The sequence below is a fragment of the Spermophilus citellus genome (genome assembly GCF_964194105.1).
Source record: "Spermophilus citellus genome assembly, chromosome: 5".
Lineage (NCBI taxonomy): Eukaryota > Metazoa > Chordata > Mammalia > Rodentia > Sciuridae > Spermophilus > Spermophilus citellus.
In genome coordinates this window covers 140898565-140921028 of record NC_138186.1, presented here as the reverse complement: position 1 = coordinate 140921028, position 22464 = coordinate 140898565, and the positions used below count along the sequence as shown (strand labels likewise).

Sequence of the window (22464 nt, the reverse complement as noted above, 5' to 3'; positions counted from 1 at the left end):
GTGACTAACTCATCCACAGTCACAGAAGAAGCAATTGTCAAACTTTGGGAAGTGGAATGAAGAGGAGGAGTGGAAAGTACTAGTTTTGGGAAGGGTAAAGGATGGAAAGGACTTGTGAGAGTACAGCAGGTCTGAAGGATACTTCGTGAAGTCATTTGATTCGTGCCTTTGAAAGATGCCAAGGAGCCAGAAGAGAGTGAGGATGGGGGTTCAGAGCAGTTCTGCATGTCACAGTGAGAGAGTCCTTTTAGTTGATATAACTGAAGAATGATATTAAGGACTTTTGAGTGTGTTTCTCTGTGCCAGGTGTAGCATTTGGTTGGTAACTGATGATTTCTATGAAATAAACCAAAAGCCCTCTTTAGTTAATGGCCTAACTGTAATCATCATGGCATCAAGGCCTTTGACTCCCACAGTGGAGGATGGCCTTTCTCATTGCCATGTTCCTCTTCTATACTGTTTTCATTTTTTTTGTGTGTGTGCATGATAATGATTTTAGGGTTAGCATTCTTGATTTGCTCTTTAGAGAAGATAATGTTGCCCTCTTAACCAAAATCTGGAAGGCTTAGTTCATCAACACCAGGCCTGATATCTCATGCCTGTTATCTGAATGACACAATTTCAATCTGATTCTGGTTCTTAGAATTTTAATCTGATTCTGCTTTTGAGGTAATGTCTACTCCCATTTTATACTCTCAGCTCATAACCACAGTATCTTTGTACCTTAATTTTGAATTTGCACCAATTAGCTACAAAGCTATAAAATGCAACTCTAAAGAAAGAAAACATAAAATAATTACAACTATTTAGCTAGTCTTAATGGACATCAACTCATTGTTCTTTTAAATATAATTTGGGGAGAATGATGGGTTGAGCAGGAATAGGCTACACTTAGTGCTTTTTCTCAGTGATCCTTGTTTTTCCCCATATCTGCAGGCTCAGACTCTTGGGGTGCAGACAGGGCCCACTCTTCTGCTTTGTGCCGTGTCCTGGTAGGTCACTTCTCCTCATCTCAGCCCAGGCAGGCTCCTCATTTTGAGTCTGCAGCAGGAGCTCAGCACATAGGGAGACTGTGCCCCTCACACCGACCCTCTCTGTTATCCACTCATGGCAGACAGGAGCAAAGAAATGGTATGAGGGAGGAATGATGAAGGACATAAACTCATTTTATGTCAAAATTAGATGCAGTAGATTCTTGACATTTGTGAGGGATATGGCCCAAGCCAGTTACAATTCAAAATTTAAAAAACATTGTAGCACATAATTCCTTCCAAAAAATTACTAAAAGTATACCTGAAATATTTAAATGATCTTTCTAGACCCTTAACTGCTTCTCTCATTTGATGAGGGATATTGGTACTGTCTGGAGAACTTATTGACACAAATTCACATGTATTTTCTACTGATTTACTTTTGGAGCATTTGGTAGTTTTGTTCACACAGTGTGTCTGAGTCATTGCTTTTGACATTTCAGTCTTTAATTTATCTGAAACTTCTATTTTGTGGCTAGGGCCTATTACTTTCATAAACATTTCTGTATTCCCCTCATTCTGTCATCAACTCTTAGACTCAACTAGCAGTTAATTCTGTTTGTTTCATTTCTTAAAAAGAAGCAGAGTTTTTATCACTTTATTTACAGTGTTCACAGCACTAAGACGGAGCACTGTGACTAAGAGCATAACTGGATCTTGGCCAGGCCAGACTATCTTGCCCCTGCCCCTCTTTATGGTATGTGTGATTCAGACTCATGTCTGTGTAAAACGGAAAATTATGAAATGTCACGAGAACCTCAGGTGTCACTCAGGAATAGTAGAAACCATCAGTATACAGTCTGGGAATGCATACCTTGGTTGTGCAGGAGTGAACCCTACACTTCTTTTTCCCATTCAGCTGTTGAGTTGATGCACATGCACATATAGTTAACACCTACTAATAAACTTACCCAACAGCATTGCAGAAGTTGATTTCCCTTAGTGACTATTAGGTGATAGATTCAGTTTTTGACATCAGTTAACAAATTTCATGATAAACATATGTATGTTATAAAAGGCATGTCTTATTTTTAAATTTTTTGTGGTATTGAGGACTGAACCGAAGGACAGTCTACCACTGAACTATACTCCCAACCCTTTTTTATTTTTATTTTGAGACAGGATCTAACTGAGTTGCTCCAGCTGGCCTTGAACTTTCGATCCTTCTGCCTCAGCCTCCAGAGGAACTGGAATTATAGGCATGTGCCACCACATCCAGCTTATAACATAATTTTAAATAAACATGAAACAGGATTTAAAAACTTACATTTTTATAATTAAGAAAAATTTAAATATGTTCAAAAGGGACATAAAAATGTGCAAAGAGAAGGCTTCCTCCCATGACTGTCCTTTAGCAAACCATTGCTGCTTCTTGGATATAGAAGTGGTTTTTGACAAATCCTTCTGGAGTTGGTCTATACATATACAAGCAATATACATATTTATATTTATCTGTTTTTGTTTTACATAAAGTGTAACATGCAGTTTTTGTACCTTGTGTAGAATTGGTACTATTAATAGTGTCTTGGAATTCTTTATTACGGTGTGAAGTTTTTTCTTGTTGTCTTTCACAGTGGCATTATATGTCATCGTGTGAATTTACTATAGTTTTTCTCCATTGATGGACAGTTAAGTTGTATATAATTTTTTATACATATATGCACAAGTATTTATAAAATAAATTTCTAGAAGTATAATTGCTGAGTTGGAGGTTATGATCTTGAATATTGATCTGCATAATGGTTGTTTCAACTTAATAATGCCTTCATCAAGGAATATGAGAAGTCCTGTTTCCCTATAGTCTGATAACAGAATTGTTTTTTGTCTGTGCTAATAAGCACATTCTCTATCACTGACCTATATCCCCAGCACCTTAATGTAATATTTTTTTCCATATTTTTTATTGGTACATTATAATCATACATAATAGCAGGATTCATTGTTACATATTTGTACATACACATAACATAGGATTTTTAAATGTAAGATATCAATAAGTAGCCTAGGGGCGTGGCTCAGTGGGAAAGTACTTGCCTAGCATACCTAAGGCCCTAGAGTCAATCCCCAGCCGTGCAAAAACAAAACAAAGCAATACCAAAAAACCAGTTTCATTACCACCTAACAAAAGTGGTATTGGTAGACTGGGGTGGCCAGGGACTTGTTTACATGAGAAAGTGAGGAGTTTCATCCAATAGAATTATCTCCAGGGAGAGTCAAGTTGCACAGCTGTGGTTTGGAGACTTGGAATGGGGTAGGAGAGACATACAGGAGGTAATTCTGTGGATAGTGTCATATGTCATTTAGGCTGCTCTCTAGACCTTTGGTTGGAGGCTAGGGCAAGAAGATTATAATAAAAATGAATGAAAGCTGAAGTGAATTGTTTTGTAAAAAGATACTTTGTTGGGCTGGGATTGTGGCTCAGTGGTAGAGCGCTTGCCTAGCACGGGCAGGACCAGGGTTCGATCCTCAGCACCACATCTATACCTAAAAAATAAAAAATTAAAATTAAAAAAAAAAAGATACTTTGGGAAGATAGTGCTTTTGTATTGGTGTTAGCAGCAATGGCCCTTGTCTTCAGTGAAGTCATCAGTTCCTTGGCAAGACATCTGTAGTGGGCACTGGTAGGGGCCTGCTGGGCATCAATGCCTTCGTTTTTACCACGGTCAGCCATAACATGTATATTAGGGGAAATTGAAAGCTCCACTGATACATTTGGTAGATGTCTGAACCCAAAAGCTGCATTGTCTGACATCAGTAGAGGCCAGAGACCATTAGAACTCAGAAAGTAGGAGAAAAATGCTGAATCTTGTTTGAAAGCACAGAGGCCCATCGTGGTGCACTTTTATGACATTTTCTTAGGAAATCTCAGCAGCATTTAACAAGAGATTGGGGGTGGGATTTTCTGCAGAATGAGAAACTCTATTCCTTGTATTATGACTCCTATCTACCTGCTTTTTATGGCCTGTAGAATACAGGTTACATATAGGATTATGGAATGTAGCAGGTGGTAATTACAGGAACAAAACAAAAGCAAGAACATTTTCTAAGCATTGAAAAAAAATTGCTGAAGTCTTTTGGGCATGATTTGTTGAAGTGAAAGGCCTTCGAATGTTTGTATGTAAGCGTACGTACATGGGGAGGGTGAAATGAGGAAGAAAGACTTGAGATGTCGTAGAAGCAGTAGCTTTTCTTAAGATAGTATTGCATGCAGGCTGTTCTACCTGAGTGAAAGGTGGCTGAAAACACTAAATCTGTTGTAGCCATTCAGACTTCTCATGAAAAAGTAAGCCACCAGTGGCCTCAAAATTAGATGACGATGCGAAAAACAATGTAATAATATTTCTGTGTTGTACAAAAAAGTCCACAAACCTTAGAATGAAAAAAAAATGGATGAAACAAGCTTTACAAATTTTAGATAATATGCTTACAGACTGAGCACACTGTAACATTATTAATATTTTATATAACAAAAGCCTATTCTGATTATTTCCTAAAACTCGTAATGAACATTAACTTCAGGTTTTGTGAAATGTTAGCTTTTAGATTTCTCTTCCTGGACAGACAGGATTTTACTGCTGTGAATTTTATACATGTATGACTTTTGGGTAGGAAAAAGACCAGGGACTCTGGTTTTACCCAGTTTATCCAGCAGGGGGAAAATTATTCTATCACTACCCTCTGTCAGAAAAAAGTTGCCACTCCTACGTCCCTTGATAGGGAGTCAAGGCTGGTCTTTATCCATTTGGTGAGGGAGGAGCATACAAGAATTTAAGTGCAAGTCTTCATTTATTTCATACTCTTACAATTTCTTAATTTAATTCTTCCTTATGTCTTCACATCCTAGTTCCTGTTTTGAGGATTAAGTTAATGATAGTGGAATCTGATTCTTCAAATTAAAACTGGATATACATTTTGAAATGTCTAATGTTTCATATTTTTTTAATATTTAAGAAGAAAAAAGAAAGAATATTGAAGTACCTAAAATTTTTCAACAGAAGACAGCTATCACTCAAGGAATCAAGGAATCCCAAGTAGTCTTTTTTTCTATTGACTATTGAAAAATTAATGTTAAAAATGGTTAAAGTGCTATAATATTTTATACAAAGAATCCACAAACCTAACCTTTTAAACACACATAAGGAAATTACATTTAAAAAAACTTGGAAAGATATTTTTCAAGCATGTACAAAGCTTAGGATGTAGTATAATAAGCTGCCACAGACCCTACCTACATCTGGAAGTTCCTTATATGTTGCCAGTCTTATTTTCACCATTTCACCCCATTATTTACTCTATAGCATTCCTCTACCATTTCACTTGTATCACTAAAATATAGGCACAGCTCCCCTTTAAAAAGTGCATACCAGCATCACCCCTTTAAAAAAGCAACACTATTTCTTCTGATGTCATCAGATAGCTAGTTGGTATTCAAAGTTCCTCTTCTATATATAAAATAAATAAATAAATAAATAAATATTTATTTATTTATTTATTTATTTATGGTAGTGGTGCTGGGGATTGAACCCAGGGCCTTATGCATGCAAGTCAAGCTTTCTACCAATTGAGCTATATTCCTAGCCCTATATAATAATATTTTTTAAAAATAGTTTAAATCAGGGTCCAGACCAGATCTATGAATTGTAATATTGGGATTGGTTGATATATATCTTAAATATCTTTTTTCTCTGTTTCAATTTTCCTCCTCAAGTTTTTTCCTTGCAATTTCATCTTTGTGGAAAAAAGATAAGTTTTTATTCTGTAAAATAGTGACTTTGAGACTTTTTGGTCTCACATTGCCTTTACACTTAAAAATGGTTAAAAATGAGGGATTGTTTGGATGATATATAGATATAGACAGATAGATCTACATGTCTATATAACGTACTAATATTTACTGTTAGAAATAGGTTGTTTTGGAATGTTTATTTAAAATAACAACAATAAACCCAGTACATGAGACTATACATAAGTGTATATTTTTATGAAAGATAAAAATTAAAAAAAACAGAGCAGTGGCATGCTTCACATTTTTGCAGATCTTTTTTAATATCTAACTTAATAGAAGATTGTTGTAGTCCTATATCTGCCTCTGCACTGTCTATTGAAATCTGTTGTTTTGGTTGAAGTATATGAAGAAAATATGGCTTCATATAGAGGGTTGGAAAAGAGAAATATTTTACTAGTCTTTTCAATAATAAGTGTACATTCTTCTTTGATACCACACTAAAACTTGACAGGTGATGGTTTCTTGAAGGTTAGTCGAATGTAATTTGAAATCTTATCAGTTGAGTTTTTCTTATTTTGAGGCATTGAAATCCATTTGGTCTGTCTGGCATTTTGCATGAATCCCTTATCCATGCGTAGTTTTGTAACATCATGCATTGGTCATGAGGAAAATATTTCTTCACTGAATTGTATATATCATTCAAGTGTTAACAAATTTTGTTATGAAGTATTTTAAGTATCACATTTATTGTTATCACCACCCATCTATCTCCTTTGTGAAGTCTTTTGGGAAGCTGTCAAATTCATGGTGATAGATATAAGTATTCAAAAATTCTTTTTTTTTCCCTGGAATACTCAAATTAGTATTTCTTTTTCTGATGTGATAGCCTCACTTCATTTATTTTTGACAAAATATTTACCTAATATCCAAACCTGAATAAACACAGTTTGTTAAATAAAGATGGAATTCCATGCAAAAAGCAGCTTTAATTTCCATCTCAAACAATTCACCAATGCTTATTTCTTTTTCCAAATAGTGAGTTGGTTTCCTCCTAAACTAAAAAAGGTGATCAGTGAAATATTCTTTTTTGTTTGTTTTGAATATTAATATGAATTTATAATTTTTTTTTCATACAGGGATTGAACTCAGTGGTGCTTAACAACCGAGTCTCATCCCCAGCCCTTTTTTTATGTTTTGTTTAGAGACAGGGTCTCACTGAGTTGCTTTATGACCTCACTGAGTTGCTGAGGCTGGCTTTGAACTCATGATCCTCCTGGCTCAGCCTCCCAAGCTGCTGGGATCACAGGCCTGTGCCACTGTGCCTGGCTTCATGCATTTAAATTTATTTGATGTATTTTAATTAATTGCAACTAGTAAGAGTACTACTTTGCCTTATTTTGTCTAGTAGGAGCCTCTTCAAATTAGCCCTTAAGTTCTTTGGTTGTGATGTCCCTTGTCTTTGATAGTTTCTTTGCTTTCTTATTTGACAAGATGTCCCAGGCTCATCTGGGACATTTTCTGCCATTGAGCAGAAATCAGTTCCTTTTCTGGGAAGATTGTGGTAACTAAATACAATTTCTCCTAAATCAGAGAACCAGGCTGCTCATTATCATTGATTAGTGATTGGATAGCTGGAAAATAGGCATAATACATCATGAATTTATATTGATACTTGCAATTCAAATTTAGGATCCATTGATCCTTTTGTCAGTTTGTCTATGATATGCACATAATGACTGACTTGTTTTATCTCATATTAAACAAATGAGAGTTTCAGAAAATATCAGTATTACCACCAATGATGTGATTATGGAAAGTTTTGTAATTAAAAAATGAAAATAAAAGCATTATTGGTTTAGCTAGTCAAATTGGCCTTTTTTTATTCCACATAGGGCCTGGAGTGGATTAGGCAAGTGCTCTACCACTGAGCTGCATCCTCAGCCCTTTCTTATTTTTGAGACAGGGTCTTGCTAAGTTGCCCAGTTTGACCTTGAACTTTCTTCAGCCTTTGGGTTAGCTGGGATTTACAGGTGCTTGCCACTACACCTGGCCAAATTGGTTCTTATTATTTTTCCTTTGATACTAGGGATTGAACTCAGAGGTGCTTAACTATCGATCCACATCCCCAGACCTCTTTTATATTATTTAGAGACAGGGTCTGCTGAGTTGCTGGGGCCTTGCTAAGTTACTAATGCTGGCTTTGAACTCGGGATCCTCTTGCCTTAGCCTTCCAAGCCTCTGGGATTACAGATGGGCACCACTGCCCCTGGCCAAATTGGTTATCTTAACTGAGCCTTACTATTGATGTTTGCTGTACATCTTAAGACTGTTTTCCTGTTTCTTAAAGCAACATAGTTGCAGCTATTTCAATGGAATTGAATAAATCTGTTTACTTTCTGACTCAATCACATTGTGTATTTGTTACATTAGTAGATCAGACACTTAATTGATAAATGTAGTGTAGATGACAGTCAATAATGGACTAAATTTTCCCTGTTCTTTTTAACTCTCAAATTGGCCTCTTTATTTTTTATCAATATTTTATCCAGTAGTCTCCTTATGTCCGCAGTTTTGCTTTCTGGGGTGTCAATTACTTGGGTGTCTCAGTTATTGGAGGTCAGCAGCTATATGAAAATATTAGATGGAAAATTCAAGAAATAAGAAATTCAAAAGTTTTAAATGGTGTGTGGAGTAATTGACAAAATCTTGCCCTGTTCTGCTCAGGACATCAATCATCTCTTGTCCAGTGTGGCCATGCTGTATACACTTCCCACCTGCTAGTGACTTAGTTGCTGCCTCAGTTGTCAGATTGACTGCTGTGGTATCATCGTGCTTATGTTCCAGTAACCTTCATTTTACTTAATTACAGCTCCAAAGTGTAAGAGTAGTGATGCTGACAGTTTGAATATGCCAAAGAGAAATCATAAATTGTTTCCTGTAAGTGAAAAGGTGAAAATTCTCAATGAGGAAAGAAAAAAGGTCATATGCTACAATTGCTAAGACTTACAGTAAATTTTGTTAATCTCCTACTGTGCCTAATTTGTAAATTAAACTTTGTCATAAATATGTGTGTATGGGGAAAAATGTACATGTAGGGCTTGGTACTGTGTTTTTAGGCATCCACTGGACATCTTAGAATGTATCCCTAGGATAAAGGCAGACTACTGTATACATTTTATTCTTTATCCACACCTACTCTCTTTTCAGTGTCTTAGAAAAGAAAACATCCTTAGAAGGCAAGAAATTCTTGCTGTATAATATCCGTACCCAAAGAGGATGATTTTTTTTTGTTTTAAATGAATATGCTATGAATGAATGAATTTCTTTTTTTAATAATAGCACAATTTTACCATAGCACTTATAAAATTATTTTCCTATAATTTTATAGGGATTGGAGTGGGGAGATGCTGAGGATCAAACCCTGGGTCTTATGTGTGATAGGAAAAGTGTTCTTACCACTAAGCTTTACCCCAAGCTCAGTTAACAATTATTATTAGATCTACGACTATGGGATAGTGTAATCAAGATAATTGTGTACTGGAAATTGAAGTAGTGATTACTAAATTAAAAATGATTTGCATGTGGAATATTTAGTGATATTTCTTTTTTTTCCCCCTCCCCTTCTAGGTTAAAAAATAAATCATGACTGAGTCTGTCTCTAGCACAAGTGGTCAAGAGTTTGATGTATTCAGTGTTATGGACTGGAAAGATGGAGTGGGCACCTTACCAGGAAGTGACTTAAAGGTAGGCTCTCCTTATTATTATGATTGTGTGTGTGTGTGTGTGTGTGTGTGTGTGCACATCTGTATGTGTTTATTTTTAAGTGAATACATATGTGAAATAAGAAAAGCATTAAGCACAGTGCTTTGGGTTTTATGTCATGCTCACACATCAACAGTAAATTTACAAGACACGTTGGAATGCTGATGGATTGGCAGAAGCTTTTGTTACTTGAGTTGGAAGACTAAGAATATAAGAATAGTCTGTAGCATGTTCTTATTTTACAGAAGTTAATTTATAGCTTCCAGGAGGATCATCTCAGTTTTGACTCGATCATGAGGGCCAGTAAATACAGAAATGGCAGAGATGAAGAGATTAAGTGCAGAACTTTGATTTTCATAGAAATCTTAGCTTCTTGGATTTTGTAGTAATGGGCTTTGCTACTTGGAATAACTATATTTTCTTTGTCTTAGCCTTCTTGTTTAAAAACTGGATAAAATAATGTTAAAATACTGAATAAACAGACTTTCATTTTCTTAAATTACTTATAATGTAAATAATTGTTTTTTGTATAATCACTTGTTCAAAACAGGACTTCGATGTAAGTCATAGTCCTTTTTTTTTTAGATGAGAACCCTCTTCAGGAGTTTCATTCTGCTTCTGTTGTACATGCTTGCCCTGCCCCTTTCCCCAGGACCCTGTTCTACTCTAGGTCCATCTGTGCTGCACCGTGAAACATGGTTGTGCAAGCATCCATCTGGGGAGCCAACTGCCCCCACCTCTCATATCTGATTTACTTTTGCTCTGATTCTATCACTGAGACCTTGAACCTGTAGGTGGCCTTTTAGACTTTCTGTCTGTGTTTGGTCATTTGGGTGTTTGAACTTCTGATCTCCCTAATAGACTGTCATCTGACTGGCCTCTTTAAGGCTTAGTGTCCTGAACTATCTTGAATAGAAAAATTTCCCCCTGATAGAGGCTTCTTGGAATCTAATCCCTTTTCGTGGCTGTTTGACAGGTATCTTAGCCAAGCCTGCCCTCACTCATCCTCAGTGGGGTGATTTGAACAATCTGGCTGTCGTTGGAAAAAATACTTGAGATTTTAGTTTGGTTAGGTTTAATTAAGTGCAGTGTTCCAACATCTCAAGTTTACTGTCACAGAAATATTGCAATGAGTTTAGTGAAATCTGGAGAAATTGATTTATTTTAAATGAATACCAAAAATACAGTTAGATAGGAATATTTATTCTAGCTCTCTATAGCATAATAGTTGATAACTAGACTAAAACTGAATGATAAGATAAATTTTAAGGTAACTCAAAAGAAGAGTCCAAAGATTTCCAACACACAGAAATGATTAATGTTTGGAGAAGATGGAAATATTAATTACCCTGATGTGATCATTATACATTGAGTGTGTGTGTGATACATATATGTATGTACACATACATATATGTATACATATATATGGAATTATTATACTGTACTATAAATATGCAGAAATATTTTGTGGCAATTAAAAAATTACAAAAAAAAGTTGGGGTGTTAATTTTACTTCTGTCTGACCTTCAACAAGTTAATTAAACTCTTCAGATCAATTTTCCTCTATAAAATAAGGAATTAAACAAATATTAAGGATTTTATCTGCTCTGGCACTTTCCAAGTGTCCATCTGGACATGATATGATAGAGAGTACTGAAAATTTTTGAGTAAGAAAAAATATTTCTCAAGTTCTAATAAAGCCAAATATATATGAGCCACCAGAACTTTGTCAGATTATTTAAAATTCCCAAGCTTTGGAAGCCATATCTGTCAAATGGGGCTTTTAGAATCTATAATAAGATTTACAACCATAAAAATGATTATGAGGATTGAAAAAAACTAATGTATATAAACAGTTAACCAATTTTTTATGGCCTTACAGTATCTTTTTTATTGCTGCACTCCCTTAATTTTTCTTGTATTTTTATTCCTTAATGGCTTTTTTTATTTTTTTAACATCAAGTGAATGGAGACATTTGCAATTATTGTTCAGTTAGCTGTTTTCCCCCCATTTTTTATTGGTGCATTATTGTTGTACATAATGATGGGATTTGTTGTTATATATTTGTACATGCACACACTATAACAATATAATTTAACCAATATCACTCCCCTGCAAAAAATACACCTTTTATTTCAGGTATTTATTTTTATGTGGTGCTGAGGATCGAACCCAGGGCCCCGTGCATGTTAGGCAAATGCTCTACCACTGAGCCACAATCCCAGCCCCTAAAAAAATACACCTTTTAAAAACACAGAATAATAGGTAAGAAGCATGTGAAACAATGGGCATGGAATAAACGTGAGTGTGGAATCTTTCTATTCTACAGTCCAGTAATGCAATGGCATGTACTTTTATTGGGCTTAGGTTTTCAACTCTGTAACGAAAAATGACTGTATTTTCTATCCATACATTGTATAACACACTTGGAAATCAAGGAGGAAGAAGAAATACTGGGGAAGGAAGACACAGAAAAATTAAATTTCTATTTCCAATTCTGAATATTCTCAGCTAACATCAAACTATAGTGTTATTATACAGTCATAAAACAAAAATCTGTATTTTATCAATTAGGAAGAAGTTTAAATTTTGGAATAATTATAGAATTACAGAAAATTTGCATAAATATGAACAGAGAGTTCATATATATCCTTTACTGTGTTCAGTTAGCTTTTGACAGGAGATTGAAGTTTCTACCTGTAGGAAATTTGGATTGCTTTAAGGTTTTCTAAGCAATGACCTTTAGAAATCAGCTTATACCTCTTAAGGCAATCAGGTAGTTAAACCACTTAATGGGTGTTATAATCTGGGTTATTTGATATGACTTTTAGATTCGTCTAATTACTGGGTCATTGCCAGGTGTCCGGTTCCCGTTATGTGCTGCAGACAGTTTGACACTTTCACTTCAGAAAATAATTTGAAAATTATTTTTGACTTTATGGCTTTATTACTCATTGTATCTAAAATTCAGAGACTAGCCTGTTGATTATATTATATTGGATGTAATTCACATGCTTGTTGTATTAAAATCTGAGTTGCTTAAGAGATCTGATTGAGGAAATGATTTTGCAGAAAGTTAAAATACGAGAACTTTGAATCAGTTGTAAAATCTGCCCTCTCACATCATGCTTTGCTTGTTGGATACTAGCCATACCTGCTTTTTCACGAGTAGGGGCATGGGGTTCTCCTAACAGTATAGTAGCTTCAGACGGTCCGCCACACTTCACTCCGTTTTCTATCATGGGAGCAGGTTTTTATGTGCTTCAGCTGTGGCCATTTTGAAAGGCTTTTCCTCTGGGAAAGCCTCATGATCACGGCCACTCTAGTTATGTCTTTCTTCTGCACTTGCTGGTATCTTTCACAGCAAAGTTCAAGTCCCCTGAAATTTTCTGTAGGATATGATTTTGTTTTCTTTTGTGATCTGGCCTCCCTTTGGGCACATTTCATTTTATTTCTCAGCACCTCTGTTTTCTATCCATACCAAACTACTGAGATTTCATACTCTGGACCCCTTTTACTGTTCCCTGTGCTGGAATTCCCCCTTCCCCTCCCTAGGCCAACTAACCCTTAGATAAAGTAGAGCAAACTTTGTCTTTGAGGACAGATGTGGGAGGAATAAGGGAACTTCCTCTCTGATGAACACTTTACCTGCATCGTCTTGTTTCATCCTTTTATGCACTCCTTTGGGGGTAGTGTCTATCTTGCAGGTCAGTTTACAGACAAGGAGGTGCAGAGTGGTTATTGCATTGGCTCACATCACTTACTGGCAGAGCTGGATCTTGAGAACAGGCTTCTCTAGTATTAAAGTTGATTATCTTAATCTTATACTATACTGCTGCTTGAAGACTGAGAATATTTTCATATCAACAGAGATACAAGAAAAATTTACAGGGATAGAGAAGGTAAAAACTTATTTCAGCTGAAGAAATTAGGAAGGCTTTGAAAAGCAGAGTTCTTTTGGTCTTTGGGTGCTGAAAATAGAGATTCAGTGAAGACTTCTAGGGGCAGCAATGGGAGGAGGGCAAGAGAGAAGGGTATCTAGAAGAGGCAGGAACTTCAAAATCCAGAGAGTGGTACAGGAGAACAGCAGGTCTCCACCAGTGGTCTGGAAAATATTGTGGTCATTAACAAGGCACTTTTTGCCTAAGCAAGCTTTGGAAACTTTACCATTGCCTAATTTGTTCTTTTTTAAATGCAGAGAAGCATTTGTAGATTAATGTCTTAGGGCCAGCCATCAGCAAAGGCAGGTGGTGGAAAAGAGCCTGGCAGGGTTCCCAGTGCCAAAGCAGTTTTTCTACCTGAACTTCTAATGATGTCTGAAATTTATCCACAGAGAATTATTCCTCTGGGTCATAAGGATTTAGTCTTTGAAAGTCCCTCAGTAAAATGCAGATACTCTTCTGAGAGTGATAGCATCTTATCTAGTAAGAATAATTGCCATTTAGCTGAGAGCAAGGCCATGTGGCTGCAAAGCTCAGTGCTCTCTTAATGCTCAGTTTTGCCCTCCTGGATGAATATTTAGAGCTGTTTAGTTACCAGACATCTTTGCCTTTAAAACACATTGGTAATTAGAATTAAAATGTCAGCATTGAAAGTAATAAAATGATAAGAATAACCTCAGTAGTGTCTTCTAATGATCTATTATTGAAGACAAACAAAAATAGAAAACAGAGCCTTTGTCCCTAAAGCAAAAATAAAGAAGAGAATTTTGAATCAATTAAAGGTGGTTCAGGCCAAGCCAAACAAACCACACTTTTGCCACCCCTTATAAATTTCAGACATAATTGTTTTCTGACTGACCTGGCTACATCTACATGCAGAAGACATTACCATGTCAGCTGGTGTGTTTGTTTTGCTTGATAATCCCTTTTGTAAAATTTAAAATTTGGAAATTCTTAATTATAGAAGGGAGCCACTTGGCAAATTTTTGTACTGCTCTGAGATCTCTAGATTAAAAGAACTGATAATTTAAAGAGAGAGAGAGAGAGAGAGAGAGAGAGAGAGAGATGAAGTTTCTCATCATTCCAAAGCCATAAAAGCATTACCAGCCTCAGAAACTGTTTACTTGGGGGAAAAAACAAGTTAGCAAATCAGTCTTCCTGGAATCCTTTCATTGGGACTTTGGTAATGTTAACAAGGCCTAAAACTGTGTGCTCACATTTTTCTACAGTAACGGGTGGTAGAAGACATAGTGAATGTGAATTTGAGAAGACACAGAAAAAGTTGATCTCTGTGTCCTTTTGCATATGATAAGGTTGCTTTGAAAATGCTTTGAGGATTTTGATTTTTGAGATAACTAACTTTGATAAGGGCAGATGTACTTTACTTTCTCAGGGTTACAGGATGCCTTAGAGGATATGATGAAACCTATGGTCTCCACCCCCCACCCCCAGAATATACATGTGCACATAACCATAATTTTGAAAGCATCTCATGCATCAACCCTTGAAGTCTATCCACAGATCTCTGACTTAGAGAAGCTTACTGTCCCTAGTGATATTGTATCTTTATTTTGTATTTAGACTGTGAATCAGTTACTGGCAATTAATATTAGAAGGAAAAGATGACAGGTTGAATGTTGTGTTGTGGGGATATTACCTTTTTTCTTGAAAAGTTTTTGAGCCATATCCTTCTAAATATAATAGTTGTGCATTTTTACTTGGAGATTCCATTCAGTAGTGTTCTGTTTCTTAGTGTTTGAAATGCAAAGTGGTTTCCAGTTGAGCAAGAAATCTACAACTTCAGCCACAGCAGCCTTTCTGTTTATGAAAATATTTGATGCTATTTTTTGCATTTATCAAGTAAGTATATATGAAATAACATGTAATACTTAAAAGTGCATATAAATTAACATGTAAAGTAAAACATCTTACCTGAACCTAATTAGCAAGTTTTCCCTTATTTTTTTAAAAAAATCATAATTCAGAATTGATTTTGTCACATTCTTTAATATCATTAATTAATAATTATCATGGCAGCTTGTTTTTTCTACTCTTGCCCAGTAGATGGTACTGTCAGCCTTATTATGAAATATTCTGTTTCCAGAGTTGATCAGTAAGAATAATTCTGTTTCTTTTTTTAGTTTAACTTATTTTTAGTTCTTTTCCACCTCATTAAATTTTGCCATTTTCCAGACTGCTATATCATGCTAAATGTTCTACACACATGTTCCCTGTAAACTTGTATCTAGAATGTGTGAATTCAGGGCCATGCACAGAGGTGACTGTCAGGCATCCAACACACAAACAGTAAACTCAGGTTATTGCAGAAACTACTTTGTTTGAAGCTTGCCATAAAGTGAGAGGAAGTTTTCAATATTAGGAATGTGAATGTCCATGTAATCAAAATACCTTTACTTTTTAATGATAAAATTGTTCTGTAAACTAGAGATGAAGATAATGGAGAATTTTATTTTATTTGGTATTGGAGATGGAACATAGGTGTGCTTAACCCAAGAACCACATCTCCAGCTCTTTTTATATTTTATTTAGAAACAGGGTTTCACTAAGTTGCTTAGGGCCTTGCTAAGTTGCTGAGCCTAGCTTTGAACTTTCGATTCTCCTGCCTTAGCATCCCAAGCTGCTGGGATTACAGGTGTGCACCACTAGGCCTGGCTTATTCTTTTTGTTATTATATTTCCTTTTTGTATTGCGGATTAAATCTCCAATGCTTTGCTACTGAACAGTATTTACTTTTTGAGACAAGGTCTTGATAAGTTGCCCAGGCTGTACTCACACTTGAAACATTTCTGCCTTAGCCTCCCTGAGTTGCTGGGACTACAGGTGTGCACCACACTACACATGACTTAATAGTGGGGGATGGAGATTATATATATATATATATATATTTGGTGGTGCTGGGGATTGAACCCAGGGCCTTGTGCATGCAAGGGAAGCACTGTACCAACTTAGCTATATCTCCAGCCTAATAATGGAGAATATTAAAAGGCAGTAAAGAAAGAGGAAGCACAGCTCTGGGGAGGGAGACATCAATACAAGTAAAATACAACTGGAAAATCTATGGGACTGCATAGCTTCAGTTGCACCTGTGTTCTGTTTTCCTTCCCCCAATTTGAAATTTGCAGAATGCAAAGGTCTTAATGTTGGTGAAAGCCTTGTCCAAGATGCAATTGTTTCAATTAATTTTTAACACATAGCTAATTTGTATAAAGACTATATATGAGTCATGTAATAATTATTGTCCTGAACATTTTTGTAAATCTTGCCTCTTTCTGCTGTGTCATCCTTAGTTTCGGGTAAATGAGTTTGGAGCCTTGGAAGTTATTACAGATGAAAGTGAAATGGAAAATGTTAAAAAAGCAACTGCTATCACCACTTGGATGGTACCAACTGCTCAAGAAGGTAAGAAGGAGTCGTCTGCTTTTTATTTATTCCCATTGAGAGTTTCGAAATGAGAATATCTAAGGTTTTAAAACAGGCTGGAAATTTGAAAGTCCTGGGTGATTTTTGTGTCTCATGTTCTTAGGTAAATTTCTGTAATGAAAAATGATAGGAGCCAGCTTTTAAAATATTTTAAATAACTATAAACTGTCTTCTTTCCTAATGCCAGATCTGTAATAGCACAAAGTTAGTTTGAAATTATCAAGTAAATCCAAGTTGTAATCGCCTACACAGGTGATTGAGCCAAAGCCTGCCACTTTTTTTCTCATCTATTCCGATGGTTGTAACTAACACCTATATGCTGATGACTCCTAAATCTATTATCTCCAGCCCCGACCTCTCCCCCGAGCTCCAGGCCCGTATTTCCACCTGCCTACTGGACATCTCCACCTGGATGTCCCACAGGTACCTCAAAGTACACATGTCTGAAATGCAATTCATTTTCTATTTCTTTCTCCCTTTCCCCCAAACCTGTTCTTTCTTCCGTAACCCATGTTTCGGTTGACCTAGCACCATCCGCCCAGTGGACAGGCCAGAAATACAGGAGTCATCCTGAATTTGTTCTTCCCATCCCCATATCCTCTTACTTAATGCTCTTGGTTTTTATTTCCTAAATATGTCTCAGATCTGGCCTTTTCTATTATTACTGCTACTGCCTTAATTTAGGCCCTTATCAACTCCTACCTGAACTATTGCAGAAGTCTTTTAAGTAATTACTTTGCTTCTAATCTCACACCCTTCCAACTTACCCTGCACCCTGAAGTCAGAAGAATTATGTAGATTGCTTATCTGACACTTGCTGATTTCTCTTTGCCTCTTTAGCAAAACATACCAAGATTTGGGTGACCTGCACCCACCTGCTTGCTGTCTCCTTCCTTTCTGTCCCCTTCTCTGTGTGTGTTGTGTCCTGCCAGTGCCAGCAGCACAGAATTGTGTGGGATTTTCCCAACTCAGCTTGTGGTTTCATGCTTCCTTGCCTTTATTCATGCTGTTTTTTCTGGCTCAAATGCCATTTCTCTCTTTGTCCATTTGGCACATTTCTCTTCAGCCATCAAAACCCTATTGAGGCTTTGTATCAGAAAATCCTTCCCTGACCTCACCCCACGCCGAATGAATCACTTCTTCCTTTGCACTACTTCTGGAACTTGTTCATGCTTCTATTATTGCATGCATCACATTTTATTGTAAATATTGGTTTTCTTGCCTGTCTCCTCCTCTAGACTGTGAGCTGTCTTGGGAAAGGTCTATAACTGTCGTTACTAGTGTGTAGCATAAATTGTTGCCTTATAAATGTTTGCTGAATGAATGATTAGTTTAATGATTTAGGCAAAATGAAATGCAAGTTACCCAATGATTTGTGTAATTATGATTCAGAAAATCTACTACATTAAAAGTAAAATAGATGCTAATTAAGTAAAACAAAATTACTCATCAAAAGGCTAGAAACATGAAATGACAATAAATGACCCTTTTGATTTTATCAGAGATGCACCTATAGATTAGAATTCTAGAGACTGACTATTGTATCTTTGGAATTGAGTGATTAACGAAGTTTTCTCAATTTTGCTTTGAACTCCATTGAAAAAGCCTTGTACAAGCATCTGTTTATTTTTTGGCAGATTATTTTATTATAGAAATAATTCAAATCATTTCCTGCCAAGACCATTTCCCTCTCCCTCCCAAATTCTGTAGTTCAATATTCCATTCCTTCAGCAAACAGGATTCTTCATTGTGTTCCTAACAAAATTATTAGAAGGAAAATTATACGTATATTTTGGAATGTCTTCTGCCATGGTTTTAATTCTTTTCTTCTTCTGTTCATCTTCTAGTCTTTTCAGAGAAGACTGGGGTGCCTTTCAGGCTGAAGGATCCACTGAAAGTAGAAGGGCTTCAATTCTGTGAGAACTGTTGTCAGTATGGCAATGTAGATGAGTGTCTTTCTGGAGGAAACTATTGCAGCCAGAATTGTGCTCGGCATGTCAAAGACAAGTAGGTTGTTGCCCTGTTCCATCTATAAAGTGGGTTTCGGAGTCCAACATCATGGTGCCTTTAAATACAGAGGTTTTGCGCACTCTGCTGTGTCACCCATTTTTGCTTTCTTTTTCAGAGACTTTCCCCCTTGGGGACACATAACCCGGGTCCTTCTTAGGTCTAGTGACTCTTTTTTTTTTTTTAATTTAATTAATTAATTTATTTATTTATTTATTTATTTTATTTTATTTTTTATTGGTCTAGTGACTCTTGTCACACCTGATTTGAATTGTACTGCCAGTGTTCTCCCTGCAGTACAACGGTGCCTCTGCCTTCAGCCTTACATTTACATTAACTTGATTATACCCCAGCTAAGAGTATTTAGGTTTTTCTGGGATACACTCACATCTTAATGATAATAGTATGTATGGAAACACAGTTCTGTTTGTAATTTCGGGAGTTCTTAGGTAATTCAGTTAAAACTCCACAAGTGAAACAAAGCTTCCCACTGACTGGCTGGCAGTGAGTCACCTGAGTGAACGTGGCCATGGAGGGTAGCACAGTGAGTCATGTTAGGATGATCTCAGGGTGCAGACAGGTGCTGTGTGACCTTCCCTTTTGGGGACCCTGACAGGGTTGAGCTAGTCAGCAAGAAGGTATATTTCTTGCATGTAATTGTGTATATAGACAGATGACTTGATGTTTAAGTGTAGTGGAGCTTCCCACATATTTAAATCCTCATGGCCTTGGAATTTTCTGTTTTTTGGTTGCCAACTGATGCTATACAAAGTTGCTTTTCACCTTTTCAGTTATTTTCCCATTCTTAATATTGCTAGATCCTTGCTTTAAAATTGATCTGAAGATAAGTACCTCTAAGTCACTGGTTATTCTTTGGATGGCAGACATGGCAGACAAATAATTGTATACTTGTTAGCATCTATTTCACTAAAATTGCTGGTCCCCTTTTAAAATTGATAAATAAGGTAATTTATACTTTCTACCCTGATAGAGTGTCCTACATAATAGTGATTTTAACTGTTCTCTGAATGTGATATTCTATTGCCTATGAACTTCTCCTGGTGATTAAATATTAAATATATTTCCTTTGGAGATAGATTTTTGAAAATAATTTTTGAATTGATAATCAACATGTAGATGTTTGATAGGTATTGTTTCCTGTCACTATTTTGGGGTTATAAACACAACAGAGACCAGAAGGAAGAAAGGGATGTAGGAGAAGACAACGAGGAAGAGGATCCTAAGTGTAGTCGGAAGAAAAAACCAAAATTATCTCTGAAGGCCGACCCCAAGGAGGATGGAGATGAGAGAGATGATGAAATGGTTAGTATCTCTTAGGTAACTGCCAAGGACCACGGGGATGCTTCTCAAGTGGGTGGCGTAGTGGTCTCAAGTACTGCCCTTGAGCCAGTTATTTGAGTTCAAATGTTGTTCTATTACTGTTACTGTTTGACAGTTGCCTGGCCTCTTTGTGTCTTACTGTGTTCCTCTCAAAAGGAGAATAATAAGTAATAGTACCTTCCTTTCAGATGAGGAAGTGGGAGGTGCTGGAATTTACTACTGGGCTAAGAGGCAACAACAAAACCTTGCAAAATGATAAACCCATTTTGATAAATTGCAAGTAGTGCTCAAAAAACTATATGAGTAGACAGAAGATGGCACATAAATATCAAGTACCTTTGGGGAAAAAAATCATTCAAATTGTGCTAATTAAAACATAGATATCTTATCCCTAAAGTATGTCTGAGTGGTTCCATATGAAAAGAATACTTAGAGGTCATAAAGCTTCACTTAAGATCAACATCAAGCCACAGTTATTTGCTGGACACTATTCTGCAAGTGTGGAGTATAGGGGATGAATGAAAGAGTAAAGAGGCCAGGGTCTCTCCTTGCAGAGACATTTTCTTCTTGTTAGGGGGACATAATAGATAAAGTAAATGAACAGGAGTAATATCCATCCTAAGTGTTATGTTGAGAATTAAAATGGGGCATTAGGATTGGCTGAATCATCTAAGTTGGGTTTTCAGATGATCACTGTGGTCTCAGTAATGAGAAGCCAGTGCTGAGCAGTTAGGAGCGAGCAGCCCTTGGGGCAGCTGGACTTCTAGGGGAAAGCCTAAGGTGAGAACATACATGGCATGTTCTATCAAGGAAATATCAAAAAGACAAGATAGTCAAGCATCAGGGATGGGGGCAGAATGGAGTGAGGTGAGGCTGAAGAGGTTTTGTGTAGTCAGGGAAGATGGGCCTTCATAGTAAACCAGAGTAATGGGTTTTCATTGTTTCCTGGGTGTAATGGGAAGTTGAAGGCAAGGGATGCTTTGATATGATAAAGGGAACCAGTTAGAAGTTGCTGGCAATAGAACAGGTCAGAGGGCTATATAAGATAGAAGTCAGTGTATTTAGAACTGTTGGTAGAGGTAGGGTTGTCAGGCTATGGGAGGGAAAGGGAAGACTCAGAAGTTCTAAGAATTTCTTAGATTAAGAATAGGAAGGCAGGGGTGGCACAGAGAACCAGGAGTCCTTTGGCCATCATTAGTTTAAGATACTCATGAATCTCTCAAGTAAAATCCCATGTGTGCAGTTGGACACAGGCACATGGAGTTAGGGCAGGGAGCTGGAGATGAAGGTTAGGAGTGTTTGGCATAGAAACGACCTTGAGATTCCAAGGAAAGTGGTCAGATATAGGAGAGAAGGGGCTGGATTGGCAGACACATCTGCAGAGGAGCCTGAGAGGGGGGCTAGTGAGGTCTGAGGAGAGCCAGAACATAGTGGTCATGAAGCTGAGAGCAAACTATGTTTTGAGGAGGAGGGGGCAGCATTTATGCCCTTCCATAGTGTAATCCTTGGAAGCGTTGTCTTTTTCTGGAGACCTCAGGCCAAAAGCAACACAGTACTCAAATGAATGATATTCTTACATTTCCTTCAAATTTGCGAAGTGAAATTGAAAAGAACAGCAAGAAAATAAGCTTGCTGACAGGTCTCTTGCTTTTCATTGGTGCCAGTTTCATGAACTTTTAAAGTCATAGTTTTCCTTTTTTACTGTAGGAGAACAAACAAGATGGAAGGATCCTGAGGTGAAGTTCACAGAGAGCCAGAAGGAAAAGATGAGGGGACTCGGCTGTCTTAAAGCAGGGTGAGCTGATGAGAGAATACTTTTGCTTGTAACTGAGTGAAATTGAAAACAGTTCGTCTAAGTAAGTGCTAGTCCCCATTATTCTGTATACTGTCATAGTTAAAGTATCGTTGTGGTTCTTTTTTTTTTTTTTTTACATTTTTTTTATTGGTTGTTCACAACATTACAAAGCTCTTGACATATCATATTTCATACATTAGATTGAAGTGGGTTATGAACCCCCAATTTTACCCCAAATGCAGATTGCAGAATCACGTCGGTTCGTTGTGGTTCTTTGATTCAGTTTTCTCACTAAAAATGACTTTGAGGAAGTAGATTTAAAGAAAAAGATGGGAATTAGTAACTTTCAAGTAGGTTCATGGCAAGCTTGCAAACATCACCCCCCAACACCCCCCGCCCTATTGGGTAGATGGTTCCTT

General features: G+C 36.7%; 1 protein-coding gene across 1 annotated transcript in view; it reads left to right on the top strand.

Annotated features, from left to right (window-relative positions):
• The window catches only part of LOC308649974 (lethal(3)malignant brain tumor-like protein 3), a gene marked incomplete at its 3' end in the record, with an annotated part of 84533 nt that overhangs the window by 12608 nt on the left and 49461 nt on the right, over positions 1–22464 (top strand). Inside the window, 8 exon segments of the mRNA XM_081295895.1 lie at positions 9385–9501; positions 16770–16881; positions 17251–17325; positions 18750–18909; positions 20100–20232; positions 21958–21987; positions 21991–22017; positions 22021–22045. Coding sequence (XP_081152021.1) covers positions 9400–9501; positions 16770–16881; positions 17251–17325; positions 18750–18909; positions 20100–20232; positions 21958–21987; positions 21991–22017; positions 22021–22045 — 664 coding nt within the window. The 5' untranslated portion in view covers positions 9385–9399.